This window comes from Struthio camelus, chromosome W, assembly GCF_040807025.1.
Source record: "Struthio camelus isolate bStrCam1 chromosome W, bStrCam1.hap1, whole genome shotgun sequence".
In the NCBI taxonomy this organism is placed as follows: Eukaryota; Metazoa; Chordata; class Aves; order Struthioniformes; family Struthionidae; genus Struthio; species Struthio camelus.
The window spans coordinates 47,313,145-47,336,607 of NC_090981.1; the positions used below are offsets into that span (position 1 = coordinate 47,313,145).

At 40.4% G+C, this 23,463-nt stretch overlaps 1 protein-coding gene across 2 annotated transcripts in view; it reads right to left on the reverse strand.

Moving 5' to 3' along the window:
- Nucleotides 1-1,154: 1,154 nt before the first annotated feature.
- LOC138060898 (zinc finger SWIM domain-containing protein 6) overlaps nucleotides 1,155-23,463 on the reverse strand; it is a 116,568-nt gene continuing 94,259 nt past the window's right edge. For both annotated transcript variants that reach the window (XM_068925071.1, XM_068925072.1), the window contains exons 9-14: nucleotides 21,923-22,183; nucleotides 18,491-18,626; nucleotides 11,617-11,774; nucleotides 10,922-11,085; nucleotides 6,273-6,354; nucleotides 1,155-3,767 (exon numbers count right to left, since the gene is read on the reverse strand). In XM_068925071.1, coding sequence (XP_068781172.1) covers nucleotides 2,905-3,767; nucleotides 6,273-6,354; nucleotides 10,922-11,085; nucleotides 11,617-11,774; nucleotides 18,491-18,626; nucleotides 21,923-22,183 — 1,664 coding nt within the window. In that variant the 3' untranslated portion in view covers nucleotides 1,155-2,904. The remainder of the gene's footprint in view (nucleotides 3,768-6,272; nucleotides 6,355-10,921; nucleotides 11,086-11,616; nucleotides 11,775-18,490; nucleotides 18,627-21,922; nucleotides 22,184-23,463) is intronic.

Sequence of the window (23,463 nt, forward strand, 5' to 3'; positions counted from 1 at the left end):
TTTTAAATAGGCTTCCGTGCAATTTACACTGTCATCAATGGTGCATTACATGTAAGATGGGGAAAAAAACCAGGCAATCCCTAATACAGAATAGGGTCTCCCATTTGTTCCTTATGGTCTGTAATAGGACACTTATCCAGGACAAAGTAACCAGGGAAGAACAGCGAGGACTGAATACTTGAAAGGGAGAGAAGTCGCAGAGGCTGCAGAACGTTAGCACTACCGAGTCATGACAATTCAGCCATTTAGCAGGGTTTGGTAACATCAAGGTTTACATTAGAAGTTGTGTACAAAGATCTGGTTTACAACATCTGGTTTACATCAGAAGTTGTACAAAGATGCAGACCTTTTCCTCCTTCGTCTTCTAGTAACACAAGCCTCTCTGTCAGAAATCATGACTACGTTGGCACCTCTGATAGTTGCTTGTTGCATGCTAATTCTCCTTTCAGCTGAAGATACTGAAAACGAAAGTGAAGGTGTTGAGATCTCATGGTCAAACATGGCATCATATAACATTCCTTAGACAACAAAGTTCCTAGAGAAACAGAGAGTTCCTCTTCAATTTTCAGCAATGCCGTATCCCAGCATTCACTGAGGCCTGGAAAAATTGACACAAATCCTACAGAACAAGGGCTCCAAAAAAGCAGAAATGCTGGATGTCAGTAGGTCAGCAAAAACTCCATGCCAGGTGGACTGGGCTGCACAGTTCAGAATACACAAAATACTTCAGAAAAGCCAAAGAGCAGCAATAACTGTCCTTATACATATCTGCAGTACATCTCAAGTCCTGCATCAACCTAACTAATCCATTCAGTGAGAGCAATGCCTCCATACACTCTACCATCCACCAAGGCAGTATGTCAGGGCTTACTGTTCATTTTACAGACCAGGCATCTTCAGTCGCAAGCAGCGTTTGGTCCTTCCTCTGAAGTGCTGGGTCTCCTTCCATCTTTTGCACAGGAGCTGGCACAATTTTGAACACTGCCAGTCCTCAGTAGATTTCTGAGAAAAAAAAAAAACACATTTCTTTCCTGATCTTGGTGGTCATATTACTCACCATCATAACACACACAGCGGAAAGCTGAGTATTTCAGATCTGTGAAATATCCATACACAATTCCATTCCAGTAACAGACACCATAAAGGAGGCAGAATCAACTTTCAAAAAACTAATTTTAATCAAAACAAAAAAATTGTTGATCATTAACAAGTTTATAAAACAGTGATTTAGTTACATAAATAAATTGATATCAGTGTATCAAATCTTAATTACTTTCAACTTCATGAGCATGTTTACATGGGTGATGAAGTACAACCTTTTTATCTATTATAATAAATAAAATGGAGAGCATGAAATAGTTTTTCTAAACAAAAATACCTACAAACATACCTCTAGCATGTTCTCTAATGAAGGGAACAAGAGACACTGGACAACTTTTGCACCAAAACATAAAAACTGCTTTAAAAAGCACAAGGATACAGAACCATCAGCTAAAGTAAAGACACTATACTGTAACCAAAGTTGGTATTTAATAATATAATGAACAGTTTGGTAGTTAGATCTCCAGTTTGGTTATTTTAAAGCATTAAGACAAGGCAAGATAGAAGGCTGCTTTTGTTTGAGTAATTCTAGAGAAAATAAAATATATTAAAAAAACAAACTGAAAAGTAGAACAGTCATACCTACACAACTTTCTGTCCTGCACAAAGTCAAAATACCTATGCAGAATATATATATATAATATATATATATGTTATTTGTGCACAAAGGTTAGCTTATTATTAGCTCACTGCAAAGGCGTAATGTATCATGTCAATCATTTTGGAAAAGAATTTGCGTTTTGTGTCAAAAAGGATATTTCTTTAAGTTTTCTAGGCTAGGAGGCACAAACCCCAATTCTGGCATACTGTATTCTTAATGCTAAGGCTTGCTGCTCTGGCTGTGTATTTTTTGTTGTCCCTCTTTACTATAGTGCCTGTTACAAGCATGTGTGTATGTGTGTATACATATATATGTATACACAGGTTGTATAAATATATATATATAAAATTTCCCCCAATAGGTATCAGTCCAACCATGCAATCCAAAAGGTGGCTCTGCATAGATGCCCAGCATATAGTTCACCACCTGAGCCAACCCTGAAGCAAGGCGCACTTTAGTCCTTCTGATAGGTTTTCTTTTTTGTTTAAAACCAAGCTACTGCAGCTTCAAGTATTTTGCATTACATAGATTTTTTTTTTATAAATTAGTTAATGTTATATTTTTCAATATTCAGACATATACTATAATATATATACAGTACAATAAATGCTCTCATTCTTTTTTTAATTTTTTTTGATAAATCCCTGAGAATGTATGTTGACAGTCGCTAAGTTTCCACATGCACAAGCATTGTGTGCCATGCTTCTGGATGAACAGCACTGCAAAGCCACGTGGTCAGCCTTTTAACTATTAGTATTTCATTTGTTGGTTTGTTTAAATACGCTGAAATGTAAGGATGAGTTACAAAGGAGTAAAGCTGAATCCATTCGAGGTACTTATCACAGGATGGAGGTGTTTTGTTTGGTTTTTAAAGCCATTGCAATATATGTTTGTTTTTTGAGGCTGTGAACGTATACAGAAAGAACAGGAGAGCAATGTGGGCTTTTGCCACTTGACAACATATACTCAGTGTAAACCAAACCTTTTTTAACCTCTCTCTCATACAAAACAGAAAAAAGGAAAAAAAAAATTAAACACACAAACTTTCACAACATGACAGTTTAGTTTGCAAACTCAATATAACTATACACATATAATACCGGTGTGGCTCTGTTTCTTTAAGTTAAAAAGGATACAAAGGCAGGCTCAAGTAAAAACAAACCACCCCTTCCCTCCCCCCACCCCCCATTCACACATTTTCGTCAACCAAACCGCTCGCGAACCAACATCATCAGTTTCTTTTTGCCTTTGTAGATTTGTTTTAGGTTGTCAATAAACTGTGTAAACTGGATGTGTCCATCGTGAGCCATTAAGAAGGTCTCTCGGGCCTTGCTGAGGAACTCTATAAACTCACTATAGTGTCGAGGGCTGATGTGAGTGAGACGTGAATGAGTTGTATTAATGTAGGCTCCGATCGTGGCATCCAAGAGTTGCCTCAAAGGGGCTTTGTCCAGTGACATGAGCTTACCAGAGTTCCTCCTTCCATGAAGTCCCACCATGCCAGGAGTGGTCAAAGTACACCTACGCAAAATGTCTGACAGTACTGTTGCACATTTGACACTTTTGACCACCAGAGGTATTATAGCTGCTAGCTCATTTTTCCCAAGGGAGTGGCTGAGCGCACATGCCCACAGAACGTCATTAATGGCAGGGTGTGTGTCCTGATTGTAACTCAGGTTGAGATGCGTCATGGCCAAAGTGGCCAGCTTGTAGGCCCGCATGGGGTAACCACGGTGCTCCATGTATCGTGCTATAGTAAAAAGCTGCGAGTAGCTCATGCCGGTTGTAGCAGCATCTAGAACGATTTGGTAAGCGGTCTCAAAAGCTATGTGATCCTTTTCACATAAGGTCAGTGCAGAGAGGGCACAGTTTTGAGGATCCTTCATGGCACACTGTAGAGCAAGCGTCCTAGCACTGCCGGCCAGCTTCTCCTGCTGATGGCAGTCCAAATGCAGACGGACAATGGTGCTGTTGGACATCACTGTTGTAGCAACAATACTAGTGGCTTCTGTTGGAGTGAAAAGTGTAAACCAGCTTTGCATGATGCTATCCAGTGCATAAACACCTGGGAGAGAGAGAGAAAGGATTAGCCACAACTGATAAAACCTACCAGATGCAAACGTTCAGCAAGAGATCAGATTTTCAGCAAAGTCTAAGAGGCTACCAGTACATCCGAGGGATGCTACCTCATCAAGAAAGGTTAAACCAGATAACGTGTCTAGAGAAGGGTATTAAAATTAAGGCTAATGTGCAATCTCTACAGTAACAACAAAAAAAAGTCTAGCAAGATCAGCTTTCATCTCCTGGTTTGATAACTGAGCTGTTTTACTTGTTATTTAAGACAATTTGGATAACAGATTCTGACCCATTTGGTTGGGGTTGGAGCTCAAAAACTCAGCATCTCATTATATCACTCAAAAGCAGCCCTCACATTTAACATTTTAAAATGGCAATTTTAGCTTCTTTTCTCAATGTGCATCTCAAAGCACAGTGCATGCACAAAAGAGCATTAAAGCACTCTAAATGACTCACTTAATAAAACACTGTGCCATTTAATACTAAGCACACCTTAAAAAGAAAAAAAAAGGACAAAAAAAATCTTAATATGTGCCCCCTTCCCGCCACGTACACACTGCCCAAACAGGCTTTTCAGGTCTTGTACCAAATTGATATGCATCTGAAGCTCCTTATTATGGAAATATGCTAGGCAATATACACTACTGGCTTTTATGTGAAATGCGGAGTTTTCCTTGGCATCACTTTATTGCTGGTGGGTGGGTGGGTGGGTGTGTTTGTGCACGTGTGTGTGCGTGTGTGTGTGTGTGTGCGTGTGTGTGCGGCAGGGGGAGGAAGTTGGAAAAAGTGACTGATGGGTTCCATAAATTGAAGCTTATAGGCAACTAGAGTGCCTTATTATTGCTAGAGGCAGTTTATACACATCTGTGAGGCCACCTAAACCACACCCAGAGGTCCTCATTTCTCTGATGGTTCCTGTGCACCCCTTCATTCATGTACAAAAATTTAGCATAGCCACAGAATATCAGATCTTCAGTTAAATAAACAGATTCCTTGCTTTACCGACTTGATTAAGTCTCAAGAGTATTTTGCATGACATTATAGGTTCTTTATGGGATACTTCTATTAGAATATGTAAACTAATTTAAAGCAGTATTAAAACCTGCATTTTATTTGCCAATATGAAAGTGCACAAAATAATTCCCAGACACTAATATCTGTAAGATAGCCTCAGTAATAATTATCTTAGAAAAGATATAAAAGCAATAAAACAAGAGCATTGCATGAAAATTTGCAGACAAACCACTTTCTGGCTGAGGGCATACAAAGGCAAGCTGTATTTTCCCAAGCTACTGACAACATTAATTTCCCAGTTAAGCGCAAAGCAACGGATAAACTAACCCAGGGAATAGGCAGCAATTTTCTAAATTTCTGAAACTCAAGCAGCATCACTGAGACACAATCCAACTCAAATGTATGAAAGAGAAAGGAAAAAATACAAAGAGAGGCATGCTTTCCGGAAATACCTCTAGTGACAATTAAAGATGCTCCCTCATCATAGTACTTATATTGTTCCCACTACCACAGCTGCTGAATTTTTAGTTACGCAATTTTTAATGCCCTTCACTTTCAGATACTCCATCCTCATCTTGCAAGTTGGAAACTGGAGTAGAGAAGCTAAAGGACCCCTCACCAAGACACGCAGCAAATCTGTTCATTTCTATGCTTTGCCAGAGGATGCCCTGCTAAATGCGCTATCCTCCCACTGCTGTCCTCTAAGTAGGAGGCTGGATTCAGCTCTCACCTTTTTCTTCTTCCCTGAAGGGGTTAACTATATGTATATCAGTATTTGCTTTGCATTTCAGTGGCAGAGGAGGGGCCTGCACAATGTCATAGCCACAGAGCAAAGATGAATTACATTTTAAGCTTGGATTTACCCAGTGGCTTAAAAAAAATGGGAACCTCACCATGAGATCCTGTCTCCTACACCAGTGATGCCAACTTGGGCATTCTCAGCACTTCACTCAACTGCGTTCTGGTTCTTCCTACCTCAGGCAGCACAGAGTTCACCAGATTGCTATTGCACCTGCACCCCGAACCTGGGTTTTTAGAGCAAGCAAAGCTATAGCACAACTGAAGAGTCATTAAACACATGCCTTTTTTCTGCTGCAACCTCAAACCCAGACCCAACAGGGAGTGGAGGTGGGAAGTTTGGGATACCCCCATGTCACACTGTCAGAGTCATGTGAAAGCACAACAGCACTTCCACCATCCCACTGAGGTCATGCTCACCCCTACCTTGTGGGGGAATAATAAATATAAAAATAACACTGTGTTACTCAACTAAGTCTCACTTGGCCTGTGCCTATTTTATCATATGCTCAAGAAAACCTCTTGTCATTGCCATAATTAATGCCTCCTAACCAAAGTAATTTTACAGGCCAACAGAAAGCAGGTGACACTTGCAGAGCCTGGACAGTGACAGACAAGATCAAATGCTCTAAGATTAGCTGATGAAAAGACAGGAGTCCTTGAGGAGTATCTCAGAACATACCTACTTCTGTTGCACATGTTACCAACCACCTCACCATTTCCCGCCGCCGCCAATTCAGCGTTGACAGCGTCATCCGCATCACCTATTAAAACAAAACAAAGTATAAATTAATCCAATAGCAAAACCAAGGCAGTATACAAGCAATAAGGTTTTCAAGTTATTAGGACACAGTGAGACTCAAAACGGCAGTCTCTTGCTCTCTCCGTTCTGTCACCTCTTTTTAGCTGATATGTCAAAAGATTTGAAAAATACTGCTCAGTTATCTTAGAGGAGCATGCAGAGAGTAATTCCAATTGCAGGTCTTTCAAGGTTAGAGGACAGACTGTTTTATCCAGAAAAAACAAAACAAAACAAAAAACCCAAACCGAGCCAATCACCAATTATTCAAATTAAATTATATTGTGACTCCTCCCTCTACGAATGGTAGTTTTTAAGTGGAAATGTGCCCGCTCACGTTGAGCAAACTAACCCATTCACTTTTCCCCCACAGCTGTACTTGTTTTCATTGACTTCACCAATACGGGCTGCAGCTACTGTGTACTGTGATTTGACTTCTGCTTATTCCACAAAGATATATGTACACACTTCCAGATATAGCCAGATATTACTAAAAAGCCCATAGCCATAGTTTTTCCCCATCTGAAAACAGTCCCCATAGTTGTCCCCATAGTTTCCCCACAGTTTTTTCCCCACTCTACACAAAGAAGCTCTATTGTAAGACCACCAGAATCCTACAACAAGATTTTTTTTCAGCTTTGATTGTAGTGCACATTTTACATCACTTACAGTTAGTGCCTGTGTTATTTCGCAAAACGTGGGCAAACAAGCATATGCTTTTTCAGTAACTGAAACTGCATGGAAAGCTTGCTTCAGCTAATTGGACAGACCTCACAGATATCTCAAGGAAGAAAACAAGTGGTTTTCCCCTCACAACATCAGGGATTATACTATGCATTACTGTTTGGTCATTACTGCAGGTCAGTCACAGAGCCCTCAGCATATTAAACTCATAAAATGCATTCATGAAACATCTTGGAGTTATCAGCAATTGTAAGAGAGCTCTTACCCCATATGCCCTCCCAATCCTAAGGAGACTTCAAAGTGACCTGCAGCCCTCTTCGTCATACTAGTTATTCCTGCCCCCTCATTTAGTCCTAAGCTGTAGACAGGGTAATCAAGAAGACTGAACAACTGCTGAGGAGCATAAGTGCACAGAGGATCTTTGAGAACTACGATTGTAAGCAATTGTCTGGGATTGTACACTGGCTTCCAAATATTCCTACCTTGGGGAGCTTGGTAAGTGGTCGTACTCCACTCAAAATAACAGGACAAGAAATTTGTTGGTCTTATTAGCTTCAGAGATTGTGGTATCATTCCTGCTAAACAGTAATCTAAGTGCCAGATCAGGAAGAGCATTTCAAAAGAAAGAAAATTGATCTCTAAGGAGCAACTCTACACATTTTAAAATACAGAAATATGTCTAAGGTAGAGCATGGAACTAGTTTTTTCTTGAAGCCTTTTGGGAAGAAAAATAGGCATCCTCCAGTTAAAATGCTCTGGAGCATAACTGCCTGACCTATTCTCTCTATCCTTTGATGGAGACTTGAGAAGGAGTCTAGATGACTTCCTGTATTGAGTCACATGCAGATTGAAGGCTAACACTCTCACAGTATACAAGATGAATTACTTAGCTTCACCCAAGTGGGAATGAATCCAAGAGAAAGTACAGAAAGGGTATGGACTGCTAAAGATTGAATTCTGGTACTGGTGGGAGAGGGAAGCAGAAACACTTTTTTTGTGAATAATGACTTCTCTGGAAGTCTTCTCTGATGACTTTCCTCTCTGTGGTGGTCTGTAAAACAAAGATTAGTCACAAGAGCCTTTGGTAAACATAGTGGGTATAATAGCTCCAGTGCAGGCTGTACTAACTTGAGAGCAAAAAACACCACCATATCTGGTCTCAAAAAGTTTCATGACTTGAACTGTTCTAGACTAAAGTCCTTTGCACGATATTATGTATTCTTTCATTTCATTAAACTGTGAAAAGCTGAGAATACTAAGACAGAGGCCTTTACTGATAATTAAAAAAAAAACCTCCAATGACTTCAAATAAAGCATTTATTGACATCTGGACCAAGGAGGAACTGAAGTGAATTTATAGCATGACCATGCAGGCAAAGAACTGACCTATCCAGGATCCATGCTGTGAAGTGACGAGAGCTTCTGAACTGGTCAGTAAGTCTGAAAACGCACAGTCGGACACTTATATCCCTGTGAATTATACAGCTTATCTGAAAGCCAAGTTCTCTCCCACAGAGAATAACTTTGACTTTGTTATGCTGGATTTTTAAAAGATTTTCTTGTCTAGAGGAACAGATCTCACAATGCAAGAGATGCAGCAATGGACAACTGACCGTTAGCTCCTGTACCAATGCAAAACCTCTGAATCACGCATACTGGAAGTTTATTAGTTCATTTTAACAGGCTTTCAGAAAAAGGATTCCACTTGCCGAGTGATCACCTGCGCTAACGTGCTCAGCAGTTCTGCCAGCAGTATATGTTTGCATGTGTACAGTAACACTTACTTGCATTGATGCAGCACACAATAGGAGGAGGAATAGAAGTCCCTCCTGTACCTGAAGATCTTACAACTTCTATGACTGTAAGATACTGAGGGACAGAATACACCTAAGATGCTCTGTGCCCACTTGGTCACACTGATAACCGTTTTCCATAGCTAGTTTAAATACCTTCCCTTTACTCATTCACTTAAAACATGCTAACAGTACTCACCACCAGGAATATAGCGGATGGACCCAGGAGTCCATACATTACTCCCAAATCTAAAACACTGTAAGAGATTTTTCTGCCACAGAAATCACAGTGACTGAGCTGTGAAATTGTTGGCATCCTCTCCTCAGCCCAAACTGGTAAACTTCTCAGTGTCATAGTTCAGCGGTAGAACAGAATACCTGGGAGGTCACTGGTGCTCACTTTACAATTTGAGGGGTAAAATAGACTTTTCTATAGCACAAAAACGTCATAAGCAGTCCAATACTAGATAGTGAACACAGACAATCTAACTGGCATTACGTTTGGGGAGGGGAAGGGGGTAAGCATCCATGAGCCATCAAAGACAGTGCCTTTGTGGGAATAACGTAGCTACAGAAGAGTACACAATAGTAAGTTACTACCAGCAAACTGTTACACACCTTTCTTCTTTTAAAGTAAACTATCTTTAAGATTCAAAAAAAAAAAAACAACAACAACAACAACAACTTAATAAGCTTGGGGCAGAACAGTGGATAGTTTCTACCAGTTCTTTCCGACAACCTGGATTTATGAGAAGGTATGAGGTTTATGGTTTTTCTTTCACTAGACCTTACTGAGGACATTCTGATGAGCCTAGCAGTCACACACGGGCATCTATCAATACAGTGACGTACAAAGTGCGCTGTTACCACTGAATGACACTTGGTGAATACTTGAGATGACATATAGGTCAAACTTAAGGATCTTTCTCTCTCAAGAAAACAAACATTTAAGGCAGAAACGTACTGAGATGCGAAAAAAGAAGCAGACTTCTACAGCACCCTTGGGAATAAGACAGGCTAACAAAGCACAGAGAATCTCAGCTTTCTGATAAAAGATTTTAGCTTCTAAAAGTCTAGAATAGGCAAATAGTACCTTTCTCTTTGACATGAGAAGTAACTGGGATAAAATCCTTTCCCCATAAGTCTTTGGAGTTTTGTTTACTGAAGCAAAGTAATAAACGGTTTTCTGATCTTTGCATGTTTTTTTGAAGAACTCCCTGAAGAGGGATGAAGAGATTTATTTTTGTTGAAATGAACTGTGTAAACTCCAAGGTTCATCAGCGTACGGCAAGATTACCCCAGGTATCTAAAACTTAGCTATCTCCTCTTAATTTGTAAAGTCTCTCCTAAGAGGCTTAAAACTCATCTGAGGTTCTTGTACGCTTCAAGCAGTGTGATGCAGATGACTGTCCCACAGCCTGTGGAGCGCATGATTTGATCCTCCTCCGATGAAGGAAGGGAGGGGGCTACTGCTAGCACAGTCTCCCTTAGAAATAGGACATTATGGCTGACCTTGACATTTGTTATTAATTCAGCAAGCACCTTCCAAGTCTCCCAAGTTTGGGAGAAGGGAAGGGGACGGAAAGCAAGGCAAGGAAGTGAAGGGAAGGAAGTGAAGCGAAAGGAAGTGAAGTGAAAGGAAGGAAGTAAGGCATGAAGGCAGGGAGGAAGGAATGCTAAGAAACCCCCAGGACCGGAAAAAGATCTGGTGCATTTCTGCTTATTCACTTTTCTGGCACATAGAATAATTTTGCTCCCTGCCCACACCTGAATACACTCCCGAGGCCATTTGCATTGGTCCTCTGTCACTCCTGAACAGAAGAATGCCCTGCAGCCAGCCACTCCCAGTTCTGTATCACCTAGTGGCACAAAGGGGTCAAGGCAGCCCTTGCTCTGTGTTTACCAATCAACTGCACTTTTCATCAGCAAACAGAATCTAAAAGCTCCAGACAGAGCCCAAGCAGGTATGGTCCAGTGATTTCAAGAGAGCTGTACCCACTAACAGAGGGTCAAATTCCTGTCTTCTACTATAACAATAATGAACACGGAGAATACCTGAAGGCCCAACTCCAGAGAAACTTTCAGAAGAGTGATGTCCGGCAAGCTGTCCATGAGTGTTGCTATTTTAAATGCATCCTGGGCAAGTTTGAAGATGTGTGATGAGGAGTGGATATTTTTCTGGATGGATTCTAACACTGTTTCCAGCCTCCGAACATCACCTGCAAGGTGTAAACAAAATCACCAAAACAGAATAACCTCCCAAAACGTCCAGAGATGCATTAAACTTGAGCTTGTCATTACTACAGCAATAGTATGGTACTTCAGTTATATACATTTTGTTTTTATAAACCCTCTGTAATTAAATCATATACAAACAAAAGACACAAGACAGCACAAACTCTTCTAGTGCCTGGTGGTGTTAGTGCAGTACATGTCAAATAGTCATCTTGATTTCTGAATTGTAGAACTGATTTGTCCACTCCTGGGTCTCATAGTCTACACTGTGTGTCAGAAGAACAAAAAGCTGTCTCATCAGCCTCAGATCAAGCCCATCTGGCTTTCATCCAGCTAGGTTAACTACTTTGCTAGAAAATTAAGTGACAGGCTTAAGTCACATCAGTTTGTTGTTGCCATTTCAAGCTCCCGTCACACTACAATTTGGATTCCTCAACACAGGTTTTAAAATCTGTTTACTCTATGTAATATTAAAAACATACATTTAGTTGAGTATGTAACTGACAGCACTGTACCTTTGGCTGCTGTTAGCATGGTTGATGCCAGCTCACACTGCTGGGATTCAATGTGACTTAGGGTGAACCAGCGGGGATACCGGTTTGGAACAACTGATGCAATGTGATGTGGGCGGGACATGTCTCCTGACGGAGCTGTAGATTCCAATACTAGTAACCTGAAAAAAAGGAAGAAAGTCTCTTTAATCATTACTACATTTGGTTACTCATGAGCAAAACTAAAGCCACAAAAACACTTGGCCTTTTTTTTTTTTTTTTTTTTTTTAAGACATATGTCTTTTTTGGTTACAAAAAAGGATATTGCAAAACTATTTTTTTGAGAGGGAATCTTAAAAGTCCATTTGCCAAATTTGACTACGTAAGTGGGCATCTGTAGGAATTCACAGGACAATTAAGTCATTCAGTAGCCAAGACAGCAGAGACTTTCTCATCATCCATAGAGCCAGAGCTTTTTTGTTGTTGCTGTTTCAGTCTTTGAATCACAACCCTTCAAGGGATGAGGAGAAGTTATCCATCATACTGAGAACATGTAAATATTTTCCAGTATTACTTCATGGGCAAGTGCAACTTTCTTTGCTTGAAACTTCCGTAGCAAAGGGAGGGGGCAGGATTATTCAACAAGTCATTTGGATTTTGACTTTGCAATAAATTCAGACACAAAAGAGTACATTTTACTCTGCAACTATGAACTACTTTTAAAAGTCTTTAAATTTTATAATGTAATATAATCCAATGGTAAGGTCCCAAACAACAGTGACAAGAATCTTCCTTTAAAAGTTACTTTTCAGACTCCATCGTCTAATCCTGAAGCCAGAATTTCTTTGAGTATGCTCCAATCTAAAACAGTCTTACACACAAAAGAGAATTCACACGCAGAAAACTCAAAATCATTGTGTTTGTTTTTGACTACTACAGCTATAACAGAACTCATGGTCCACAGCAGACACTCAGCTGATGGCCCTTCGCCCACCCAAAAGCAATATATTAGGTAAGATAAATGCCAATACAAAAAGTAAGCGTGGTTGAAGGAAAATAACAAGGCACAGGTTCAGGATATGAAAGGTCAACAAGATGTAAGATGATAATAAAAGACAATGTCCAAAAGCAACATCTTTCTAACGGTTGTTTTCTTGATTAGCATTAACATCTTAGTTTCCTGGGCAGTCACAATGCTCTGACAAGTTATAGTAAAAAAAGAAAAGACTGTTATCTGCCAATGTGCTCCTATACTGAACACTTTCTAATGATTCACTCCTGTAACTTGCCAACTGTTCCTTGTCTAAGAGTGTCCTCTTTCTCGCTATCAAACTGAAGCCTGAAAGTGAGTGTGCTTGCACACTTGCTCAGCCTCAATGCAGTGTCCTCCATAGCCAAATGAAATTCTCCAATTTACTGTACAATGACTAGCAGTCACCCCCAACTGGAACATGCGTGTCTCTTTCTTCAGACACCAAGGAAATGCTATAAAAGGTCGGATGCAGAACAGCATCAGTAATATGATCCTACCTCAGGATATGTCTGCAATACAGTTCATGTGGACACACCCAGGCTAGGTCTAAAGTAACTAGCTCAAATGCTAGTGCAAGTGAACCACAGATGTTTAACTTCTCAGAAGTTTTCTGAGGAGCACTCTGACCCTCTAAGCTGAGGCAGCTAAAACATCATCAGTAGCAAAGCCAGTTTACTTCTACAGGAGCTGTAGGTAAAGGTGTATCTGCAGAACAGATACACTGTAAGCTATTCTCAGTCTTCTATGTATATTCAATATAATTCCCTCACACCTGTCACATCGAGTGCTCTCTTGGGGCATGCACGCACCCTATCCCAAAAGTCCATGTGAGCAAACTCGATACAGTCCTATTGTTTTATGGATGTACTGGATGAGAACGTCTAAAATCTGACTGTGATTCAGACTTCTATTTCTACCGATTTTCATATCCAAGTGACCTTCTACCAAGAAGTTATCTAGGAGGACAAGGGAAGCTGGATCTGTTTTGTCAATAATATTGAAAATACTGAACAATATTAAAAATCCATTGCATTGTGATGTTTTGTGATAGAATACTTCTTATGGAATAAACAAATTTAAACATAATTTACAATTTTTTGCACTTCAATAAATACCTAAGTTCTTTAAGTAACTGGAGCGCATAAGATATTTCCACAGCAAGAACGGAGACCTTAAGACAGTTTTAAGATAGCTGCAGAAGAAAGTCCATCAGTTTTCTGTAGGTTCCTGAGGCATACAAGAATACCTTTAAGAATTCTCAGAGAAACGTAATTTTGAATACATGCTCAGGTAGCTAGCAGGCATATATAAATACAACATACCATGTAAATAACCATCAGCAGGTTGTGCTAACATTTTCTGACACATATCACAGAATCACAGAACGGTTGAGGTTGGAAGGGAACTGTGGAGATCATCTAGTCCAACCCCGCTGCTCCAGCAGGGTCCTCTAGAGCACATTGCCCAGGATCACATCCAGACAGGTTTTGAATATCTCCAGGGAAGGAGACTCCACTACCTCTCTGGGCAACCTGTTCCAGTGCTCTCTCACCCTCACAGGAAAGAAGTTTTTTCTCAGGTTCAGATGGAACTTCCTGTGTCTCAGTTTCTGCCCGTTGCCTCTTGTCCTGTCGCTGGGCACCACGGAGAAGAGTCTGGCCCCATCCTCTTGACACCCTCCCTTCAGATACTTGTACACGTTGATCAGATCCCCTCTCAATCTTCTCTTCTCCAGGCCGAACAGGCCCAGCTCTTGCAGTCTTCCTTCAGAGGAGAGGTGCTCCAGCCCTCTAATCATCTTGGTAGCCCTCCGCTGGACTCTCTCCAGGAGTGCCATGTCTCTCTTGTACTGGGGAGAACTGGACACAGTACTCCAGGGGAGGCCTCCCCAGGGCTGAGGAGAGGGGCAGGATCACCTCCCTCGACCTGCTGGCAACACTCTGCCTAATGCACCCCAGGCTCCCATGGGCCTTCTTGGCCACGAGGGCACACTGCTGGCTCATGCTTAACTTGTTGTCCACCAGCACTCCCAGGTCCTTCTTGGCAGAGCTGCTTTCCAGCAGGTCAACCCCCAGCCTGGACTGCTGCATGGGGTTATTCCTCCCCACATGCAGGACCCTGCACTTGCCTTTGTTGAACTGCAGGAGGTTCCTCTCCGCCCAGCTCTCCAGCCTGTCCAGGTCCCTCTGAAGGGCAGCACAGTTTTCTGGTGTGTCAATCACCCCTCCTCCCCCCGTTTAGTATCATCAGCAAACTTGCTGAGAGTGCACTCTGCCCCTTCCTCCAGGTCATTGATGAATATATGTTGAACAAGACTGGAGCCAGGACTGACCCCTGGGGGACACCGCTAGCTACAGGCCTCCAGCTAGACTCCGCACCACTGACCACAACCCTCTGAGCTCGGCCATCCAGCCAGTGGGTTGTTGTCAGTGCACAAATACGTGCACACTAACATGAAAAAAATTCAAGTCAACTAACTTCACTTTTGATTTGGATTAGGAGTCAAACTGGTTCCCTAGTACCACTGAGACACCTCTTTAGCTTTATACATGTAAAAATAAAATACATATAAATTCTTCAGTTGATTTTTTACAAGCACAGAGAGAAGCAAAAAAAGATGTACTATTAAATCATTTCAATAAGCAGGAAAAATTCCCAACTACAGAATGCAAAAGGGATTATTAGGTTATGAGTAATGGTAAATAGACAAAGAGCATGAAAGGAAGAGGCTGTTTTGGGGAAATCTTTTGTCAGTTTGAATCCCATTGCCAGCTTCTATGTTCCTTTGCTGTGAAAAGAAATGCTGTTGTGAATTGGTGGCTTTCATGTAATTTTGGCAAGATTAGGGAGCATCAGAACAAGCACAGGCCGCAGCAGATTTAGCATTCTTCACTTATTTTTCCTTTCAAACGTCAATTATTCAGCCAGGATTTAGCAAAGCTACCTTGTGATTAAACATTTGTATTAAAGTCTGGCTCCCAAAGCAGAGATGAAATTCAGGTTTAAAACGGGATCAGCCAAACTAAGCCAAACATTCAAGTTCAGATTCCAAGTGAGCAGTCAACTAGGCCACAGCAGATCCACATTCTCCAAACCTCCGCTCCGTATGTTTCAGAGCTGCAAGCAGAAAACTCTAGACAGAAGTGACCATCAAGGATTGCAGACACTGCCCTTCTAGACCTGAGGTGTATAAAAGGCACTAGGGTCTCAGCTTCCACTGATTTCATACTGAACGTTCCACACTCAGAAAGCTGCTCCAAAGCAGGTCTGAATAGAGAGAGGCAAAATACTCAAGACCTCTCTCATATGCAGACTGACTTCTATATGTTGAGAGCAACTAGCCATGACATGGTCTTGGAAAGTTAACTTTTTTAAAAATGTTGAGGGGAAGAAAGAAAGACGCTCTGTTCCTAAAAGCAAGAGTAACTGTGCACAAAGACCTGTGCAGCACATTTACAAATTTCATCCATGCTGTTTCCTCCCTGTCATGGAGGAAGAGTTGCTCCAATTTCATTCTTATGAACAGTCCCACCTTACAACCAACAGACAGATATTCAGGCTTCATGTTTGCTTTTTCCTTCCCCCCTCAAATTAACATTAAGTTAGCTTCTCATTTGGTTTGTATCAGGAGTCAACTTTTTTCCTTTGAACCACTGAGCTATCACTTTGGTGTCAATGGAAAGTATAACCTTCTTTAAGAGAATTTTTAAGAAGCGCTGAGGAATGCAGACAGATATGGAATAGCAAGTGTCCACACCTGCCATTACTGCAATTCAAGGTAGTAAATCCACATATCGGAAGAGTGCCAAATAGCAAACTGTATAAAGACTGCTTATTGTCTAGGGCTGAACTCTCATCTGCCTTACAAAGTGATGTCAAAAAGGGCTAAGGAGAACAGCCCTGATTATGCTGATGTCTGCTGTGATTTTACCAGATAGAACAGAACAGATGGCTCTTTCTGATAATGGTCTGTTTGAGAAATAACTTCTCAGGCTGAGGTGGCATCTTCATACCAAAAGATGGCTGGAGCTTCCTAAGACTAACTGGAGATTTCATCATCTTGAATCTTTCAGTGTCTTGCTTGTTCTTCCAGTTGAGAAAGGAAATTTCCAGAAAAAGTTGTTTTCAGTTATGATTTGCTTCTGGGGAAAGCCCAAGTCCTTGGTCAAGAGGAATGGCATGCTGCTGTCACTTTCACTGAAGCGTTCAGTGCACTGTGTGAAACTGCTGACGGATGTCTATTCCAGCCCTTCTGCATGGTTTTAGCAGCTTAGTTTAAGGAGGAAAACTCCATACAAACATAATCTCTCAGAAGCACTTCGAAGTGACTGGAAATAAAGGTAAGGACACAAGTCTATTTTACAAAATGGACCTGCCATTTTTTTTAAATACACATTTTGTACTACCTTGCTGATCTGACATGACCAGGGTTATAGATACATTTGCTTCCGATGACAGAAAAGGGGTGTACTTAAATGGCCCAGTCAGCTTTCTCATCTTACGTTTGAATGTTGTCACAGTTCATCAATAATGCACTTTCTTCCTCTTAATCTAATTCCTAAATTGCTGATCATAAGCAGCAGGTATACAAGTATACTCTCCACATTTCTAGACTCCTTCCCTAACATCTATTACTGGACACTCTTTGAGAAAAATATCAGGCTAAAAAGACCTTTAGCCTGACCATAGCATAATAGCTATGTTTTGTTCCTATGCCTGCCCTCCTGTTCAGTCCTTTGAACACACAATTATTTCTCCTTCTGTTTTGCTTTCTGGAGAAACTGGTTCCAAGAGTAACACATCTACAAATCACCAGGATACAACCTGCCTGATTAATATACATGTAAGTAAAATACCACTTGTGCAGACAGTATGTCCTTCAACCACTGTGCAATCATTCTTGATAATGATGACCTGGAAAACTCAACACTCATATTTTTAACCTGGGCCTTGGTATGCTCCTAGTACTCAGTTATGGCTCTTCTTTGTCAACCATCATTTACTCAAAGTTCTTGACAGCAACCAAATCTAAGGCAATCCAGATGGGACCAGTTTCTTCCCTGCACTGTGGGTGGACAACATAGATTTACCGTTGATCAGTGAGGTCGCTGAAACTTCCTTCAGAAGGACTGTCTTAGCCACCATTAACAATCCAGCCTTCCCTGAGATAAAGCCAGCACTCACTGAGCTTTCCCTGAGAAGCAGCTTTCTCCCAATTACTGAAGACAAATAGGATGCAAGTCAGACATTTTGTTGTCATGTGATATATTCCATTTAAATTCTAATGTTCTCCCAGAACTGTGCAAGACTGCTTAGTGATGAAGTGCACAAAAAATGTACTGGCTCAGACCACACCATGCGGCTTCAAATCTACCGTCTAGAGTTAATTGATAAAGGAGGCTGGTGGAACAAATAGTCCTGCAGAAGAGGCTATGCAGCAGAAGATCTTGAGACCTGACATCTTCATCTGTAAAGATGATTCATGCTGCTGGTGAGATGCCTCTTTCCTCATTTGCCCACCATTACCACCACATAGACATGCATGGGTGAGAGAACACACAGGCTAAAGCTGTTATTGTTTAACACAGAACTGCATTCCCCAAGAGTAGAACCCTAGAAGGGAGGATTTAAAACAGAATTCTGTTTTACAATCGGAAATAAACACTTAATTGCACGTTTATAAATAATTATACTGTACTTAGTACGGATTTCAATTGCTTTTACAGATGAGAGAACCAAAGTAACTTTTCCTTAAAGGGAACAATGCTTCTTTTAGAACAAAAGACCTGTTTTGATTGCCATACTTTTTCCCCTTTTTCCCAATAGTTTTTTTTTGCTCCTCCTACACGAGCTGTGAATACGTACCGCATGGCTCTCAGTGCAGTTTTGTATGCCAATTCAGCATCATGAGGTAGGAGAGAGGTGAAGAGATACTTGGCAAACGTGTGCATTGGAACGCTCTCTCGATGGATGACTTCGCCTAAACCACTGTATGGTCCAGCTGTGTGAAAGAGAAAGAGAATGACAATCTTTACAGAGTGTTAAAACCCCCAAACTTCTGGACCTTTAAAAATATTGACTATACCTTGGAGTTATAACTGGTACTCAGAGACAGAGACTGCTGTACAAAAGTTAAAGGTATAGTGGTATTTTGGGGGAAACGCTTACATACATTACGTGCCATATAGTCTTTAAGACAAAGAGACAGAATGCAGACTCTGTATAGTAGTAAGCATACAACCAGTGCAAATATGAATGACAGAACAGTTCTAGTGCTCTGTGGGGCTTATTCCACAAGTTTACAGCATGCAAAAGCAAAAGGTGAGAATCCCTGCTTCGCCTCTGCATGGTTATAATGTATGCATGAATCCTTACATGCTGCCCAGTGGTGCATGAATACTTGATCACAAATCTGCCAGAAAGAGTGTTTACAGTGGGAAAGTACATATCTTCGATTGTAGTTACATGACCAATCACTACTGCAGCACCCAATTCCTATTAATTTCACCTGACATTAGGTATTTAAATAACTCTGTGGCATGGGCTTTGTCCCCAGAGGAGACTGGGTCAGATCTTGCACTGAAGCCAGTTTTGTTAGTCTCTCACAGCTACATGGTCTTAGAATTTGTATTTGCTCTTGAGAAACTACAACCATTGCTGGGGCTACAGATTCTACTCACACTCAGTGCAGCCAGTGCACTATTTCCACTTCATAACAGCAGTGTCAGGATTGGCAAGAGACACGATAATTTAAAAAAAAAGTAAAAGCAACAATTGCCTTGTTGAATTCTGAACTTTCATGGTGCCTGTGAATCCCATTCTTACATTTTTCCTGAAACCTTGAGGCTGTTATTTCTGTTAATAGGAGATTTGTGTCAGGCAGTTTTTGACTTCAGCAGTTAGAGGTTTAGGCATTAAATGTTGAAAGATACAAGATAAGAATCTTAAACTAAGTATTATAGGACAATTATTGAACAGATAGCAGCCGGGAGTTACAGAATTTACTACAGGAGAAGAACTTCCTCCTCTACTAGAAATTTCAGCCCACCATGCTTGGTTGGATGAATGACTGTGTGAGCACACTTCTTCTTCACTGCAGTCACATGTGTCATTTAAACAGCCTCCAGCGACGATTCTAACTAACATGGACAACCCTACACTGAAGCAGATGAGGAGTACTCACACAACTTATTCAGCCACTTCTGCTGCAGAGGGTGATGAACTTCATGAGAGGCAGTAACAACTTAGACTAGTACAGCAGTTTCGGCAATATTTTTCTGACTGGTGCCTTAGCACAACACACACAAATAGAAATCACTAAGCTTGAAAAAATCTTAACTCCACAGGTGGATGTTTCTGAAGACCAGGGCAGATTACAGAAATGTCACTGAAGACTTTAATAGGTGACATACTGTGTCTCATATAATGATTGGAAATGAAGTTCAAAGCCATTCAAAATTATCTGGCATTGCTTCAATGAAGGAAGCCATTTCATGTATGTTTGCCAATTGGTGGTCCAGTCAGAGACATAAGTTAGGACATGAGAAATGCATGACAAAGCATCTCTATGAAAATACGTTCTATCATTAACATAGTGGCCAAGCAAAAAATTAAAACAGAACAGTTCTCGCAACACAATCTGTCTTCTGCTTTCCCACGCATTCAAATGGTAGTTACACACAGTACACGTTAAGCTACATTAACAACCTAGAAATCAGCTTAATATTGGATTAAGTTCTCTTTATTATATCTACAGGACTTTTAACTATGAAAACACAATTGATATGATTAGGATCTTAAATCACTGTACAGTGTTTCCTCCCTGTGAGCTGACAGTTTCTTCCTGACCTGGAGTAAACTGAAGCTACTGCAGGAAGGCCAGATTTATTAGCATACAGTAATGCAATACCCTCTTCACGTGCTTCTCAGCACAACTATTTCCTAGGCAGTTACTTCAGCAGATTCCCTGCTATGTTCACTTGTTTACTACTCTCGGCAATCATGAAAAGAGTATCAGCGGTCAAAGTAGTAAGCTAGAAGTATCAGGGAACACTTGAGATAAATCCTGCTTTTTCTTCATCAAGTATCCTTGATAGTAAATAAATGCAGCAGATTGATTCAATAAACCAAAGGACACGGTAGTTGTTAATAGCTGGATCCAGAGTAGCTGTTCTTGTGCAAAGGCCGTAAAACAGCAGTAGAGCTTCACCATAATGGAAACTCTCCCTGTGGCGCAGCTTCTCTGAAGTTTCAAACAGTTTAGGGTTCTCAGCTTTGGGTCACTATTACTGACCAAAGTCTTTAAGGATCCGGGCAGTAACAATGACTCAAAGCTGAGAACCCTAAACAACATACTGCATCTCTTCTATTAAAGAAGAAGTTTTAAAAGACACATTTCTTACAGAAAGCAAGCAAAAATTCTCTGACTGGTATAACAGTGTTCAAAACTCACCTAGAGGACTATTGCACTCTCCAGCCTCCCTTGAGCTAGCACTCAAAACTTGGACCATGATTTGGATTATTTGATTCCTTTAAAGTGTTTTCTTCCATTTGAAAAACAAAAACTAGAAAGAGACCCTCAGAACCCACAAGACTACCCTCTGAACAGGAGACTTAAGTACTACATATTAAGACCTGTTTAAAGCTAAGGCAAAGGCATGCAATTTTTTCCACTCATTTTACAGAAATCCATTATGATGATTCCAAGGCATGAGCTGTTTGTCTCAATCAAAATTTAGTCACAAGATCAGGACCTAAGCCACAATATTTCACCATATATTTAGATTTTCACGTACGATGCACATCTTTTTAATTCCTACAAAAAAAAAAAAAGTTGCATTCCTGTCCCAGCAATTGTAAGTGAACTCCTCGGGGTTTTTAGCTGGGAACAGAGATAAAAATCATCCTTTTACAAAGTTGCCAATGTCCCTTTTCAGGCTAATAGTGACATTCAGAATTTTGCTACCTGAGAATTGTTGTTAATCAATGTCTTTATTAATTAATTGTGGGCCTGAGTTGTATAATTAGGACACTGAGATCATGACGAGCATGAAATCTAAAGAATAAAATGCAATAAAAATTAAAATCAAGGGCCTATAGGTCAGTTGATGCCATATCTCTATGGGCATGTGACATTTGAAGTGTATTAATTTTTATAAGAGATTGGTAAGGCAGTTCTGCTGGCGTTCTACTTTAAAAAATAACTTATATAAGTCAGCTTCCGCAAGAATGCTAGTTCTGTGGGGTTTTGTAATTGAAAACAGTTTAAAGAAGCAGTTAGCATCTATATTGAGCTACCTTCTAATAGGAAGACTGCTTGTTTTCGAAAAATCTTCACCAGAGTATCATCCAATTCAATTTCCTGTAGCTTAGAAATGAGCTGCTCCTCATTTCGACAAACCTTCTCTTGTGCATACAAGCCATCTGGCATTATTCGCTGCTGTCCCAGCCCTATCAATGCTACTTCCACAGCCAGCGTTAAATAAGATTCCCCTTCTTCTAAGAACTTATGTGCAGGCAGGTGCTGGTACTCCAGAGATTTGCATTGCCCCATGTTCTCTGTAGAGGGTGACACAAAAAGAATAACACATCAAAAAATCATTCTAATCCATAATCTGCCTATAATCCCACATTTGCAAATGCTTCCTCTGTCAGCATTTAATTTTTTTTAATGATTTAATTGACTATATGAATCAAGATTCAATGATCCACTGTAAACTACTCAATCCAATTCCAGAAGGCAAAAATACAAAAAATTACAAAATAATTACGTTTTTTTAAAAAATCCACTAAAAAGTTTTCATAATTAAGCTGCATCATTTAGAGAAAGGCAGTTTCTTTAGGTCTGTTTTAATAAGGTCAAAATTGGAAGATCCATTTCAATTTTTTGTTTTCTCTGCTCATTTCTGGATGTACTTAAAAGCCTTGATGTTGCATACAGTGGAAAGGGAAGGTTGCTCATACATCTGCATAGGTTCCCGTTGAAGTTAGGATTGTGCAGATACAATAAGCCTTGGAACTTCATGACTTTTTAGCATCCTCCACTCGTCGGAGCTCTGTTTAGGCCTTTTTTTAAATTAAATGCTACAGTTGTATTTATGATAAACAAGTATTACGTTTCTGAACTTTATTTACACTAGAAGTCTTACTTTTAGTAAACATTACTTGCAAATTCCACACAGACTAAGTCATAAATTGCTTTAAGGAGTACTATTGATTCATTTTGCATTTTACAGATCTACCACGTGACAAAATGCTATTCCAACCTCTAGCAGCTTACAGTCTAATTTGGGAACAAAAAGAGTTATTGCAGATAGATGTAATGGAACAGACAACTGCAGCCAATGAGAAGGCAGAACGCATCTGGTAGACTGTGTGTGCAGAGGGAGGTTACTTTTCAACATATACTCTTTTAATTTCATGTGTTCTTTCCTAATTGCAAGTAATCTGATTTCTGTTACTTTAATTAAAGTTATTCCAGAAGTGGTGGACATAGCAGCTTATTGAAGAAAACCTAACTGAATAAAATGAACTTTGAGGCGAAGCCCAAAGAGGAATGGGGATACGCATGTAGAAGAGCTGTAGGTAGAGGGCTGAATCCAGTTTCTGTCCACACAGAAGGCGATAAGAAACTATGGTGGAGATGGAAAGAGAGAGAGGATAAGGTCTGAATCAGTTAAGCTCCTGGCAGGCAAACACTGAAATTAAAATGGGCATACACATCCTGTCCTAAATCATGTACTAATTCTGCAGCACTACCTTCCAATTCATATTCTTTAAAGACCCAGTAGGTCATCACTTTTAGAGTATTTTCTGTAATTTCTCAGAACAATAACAGA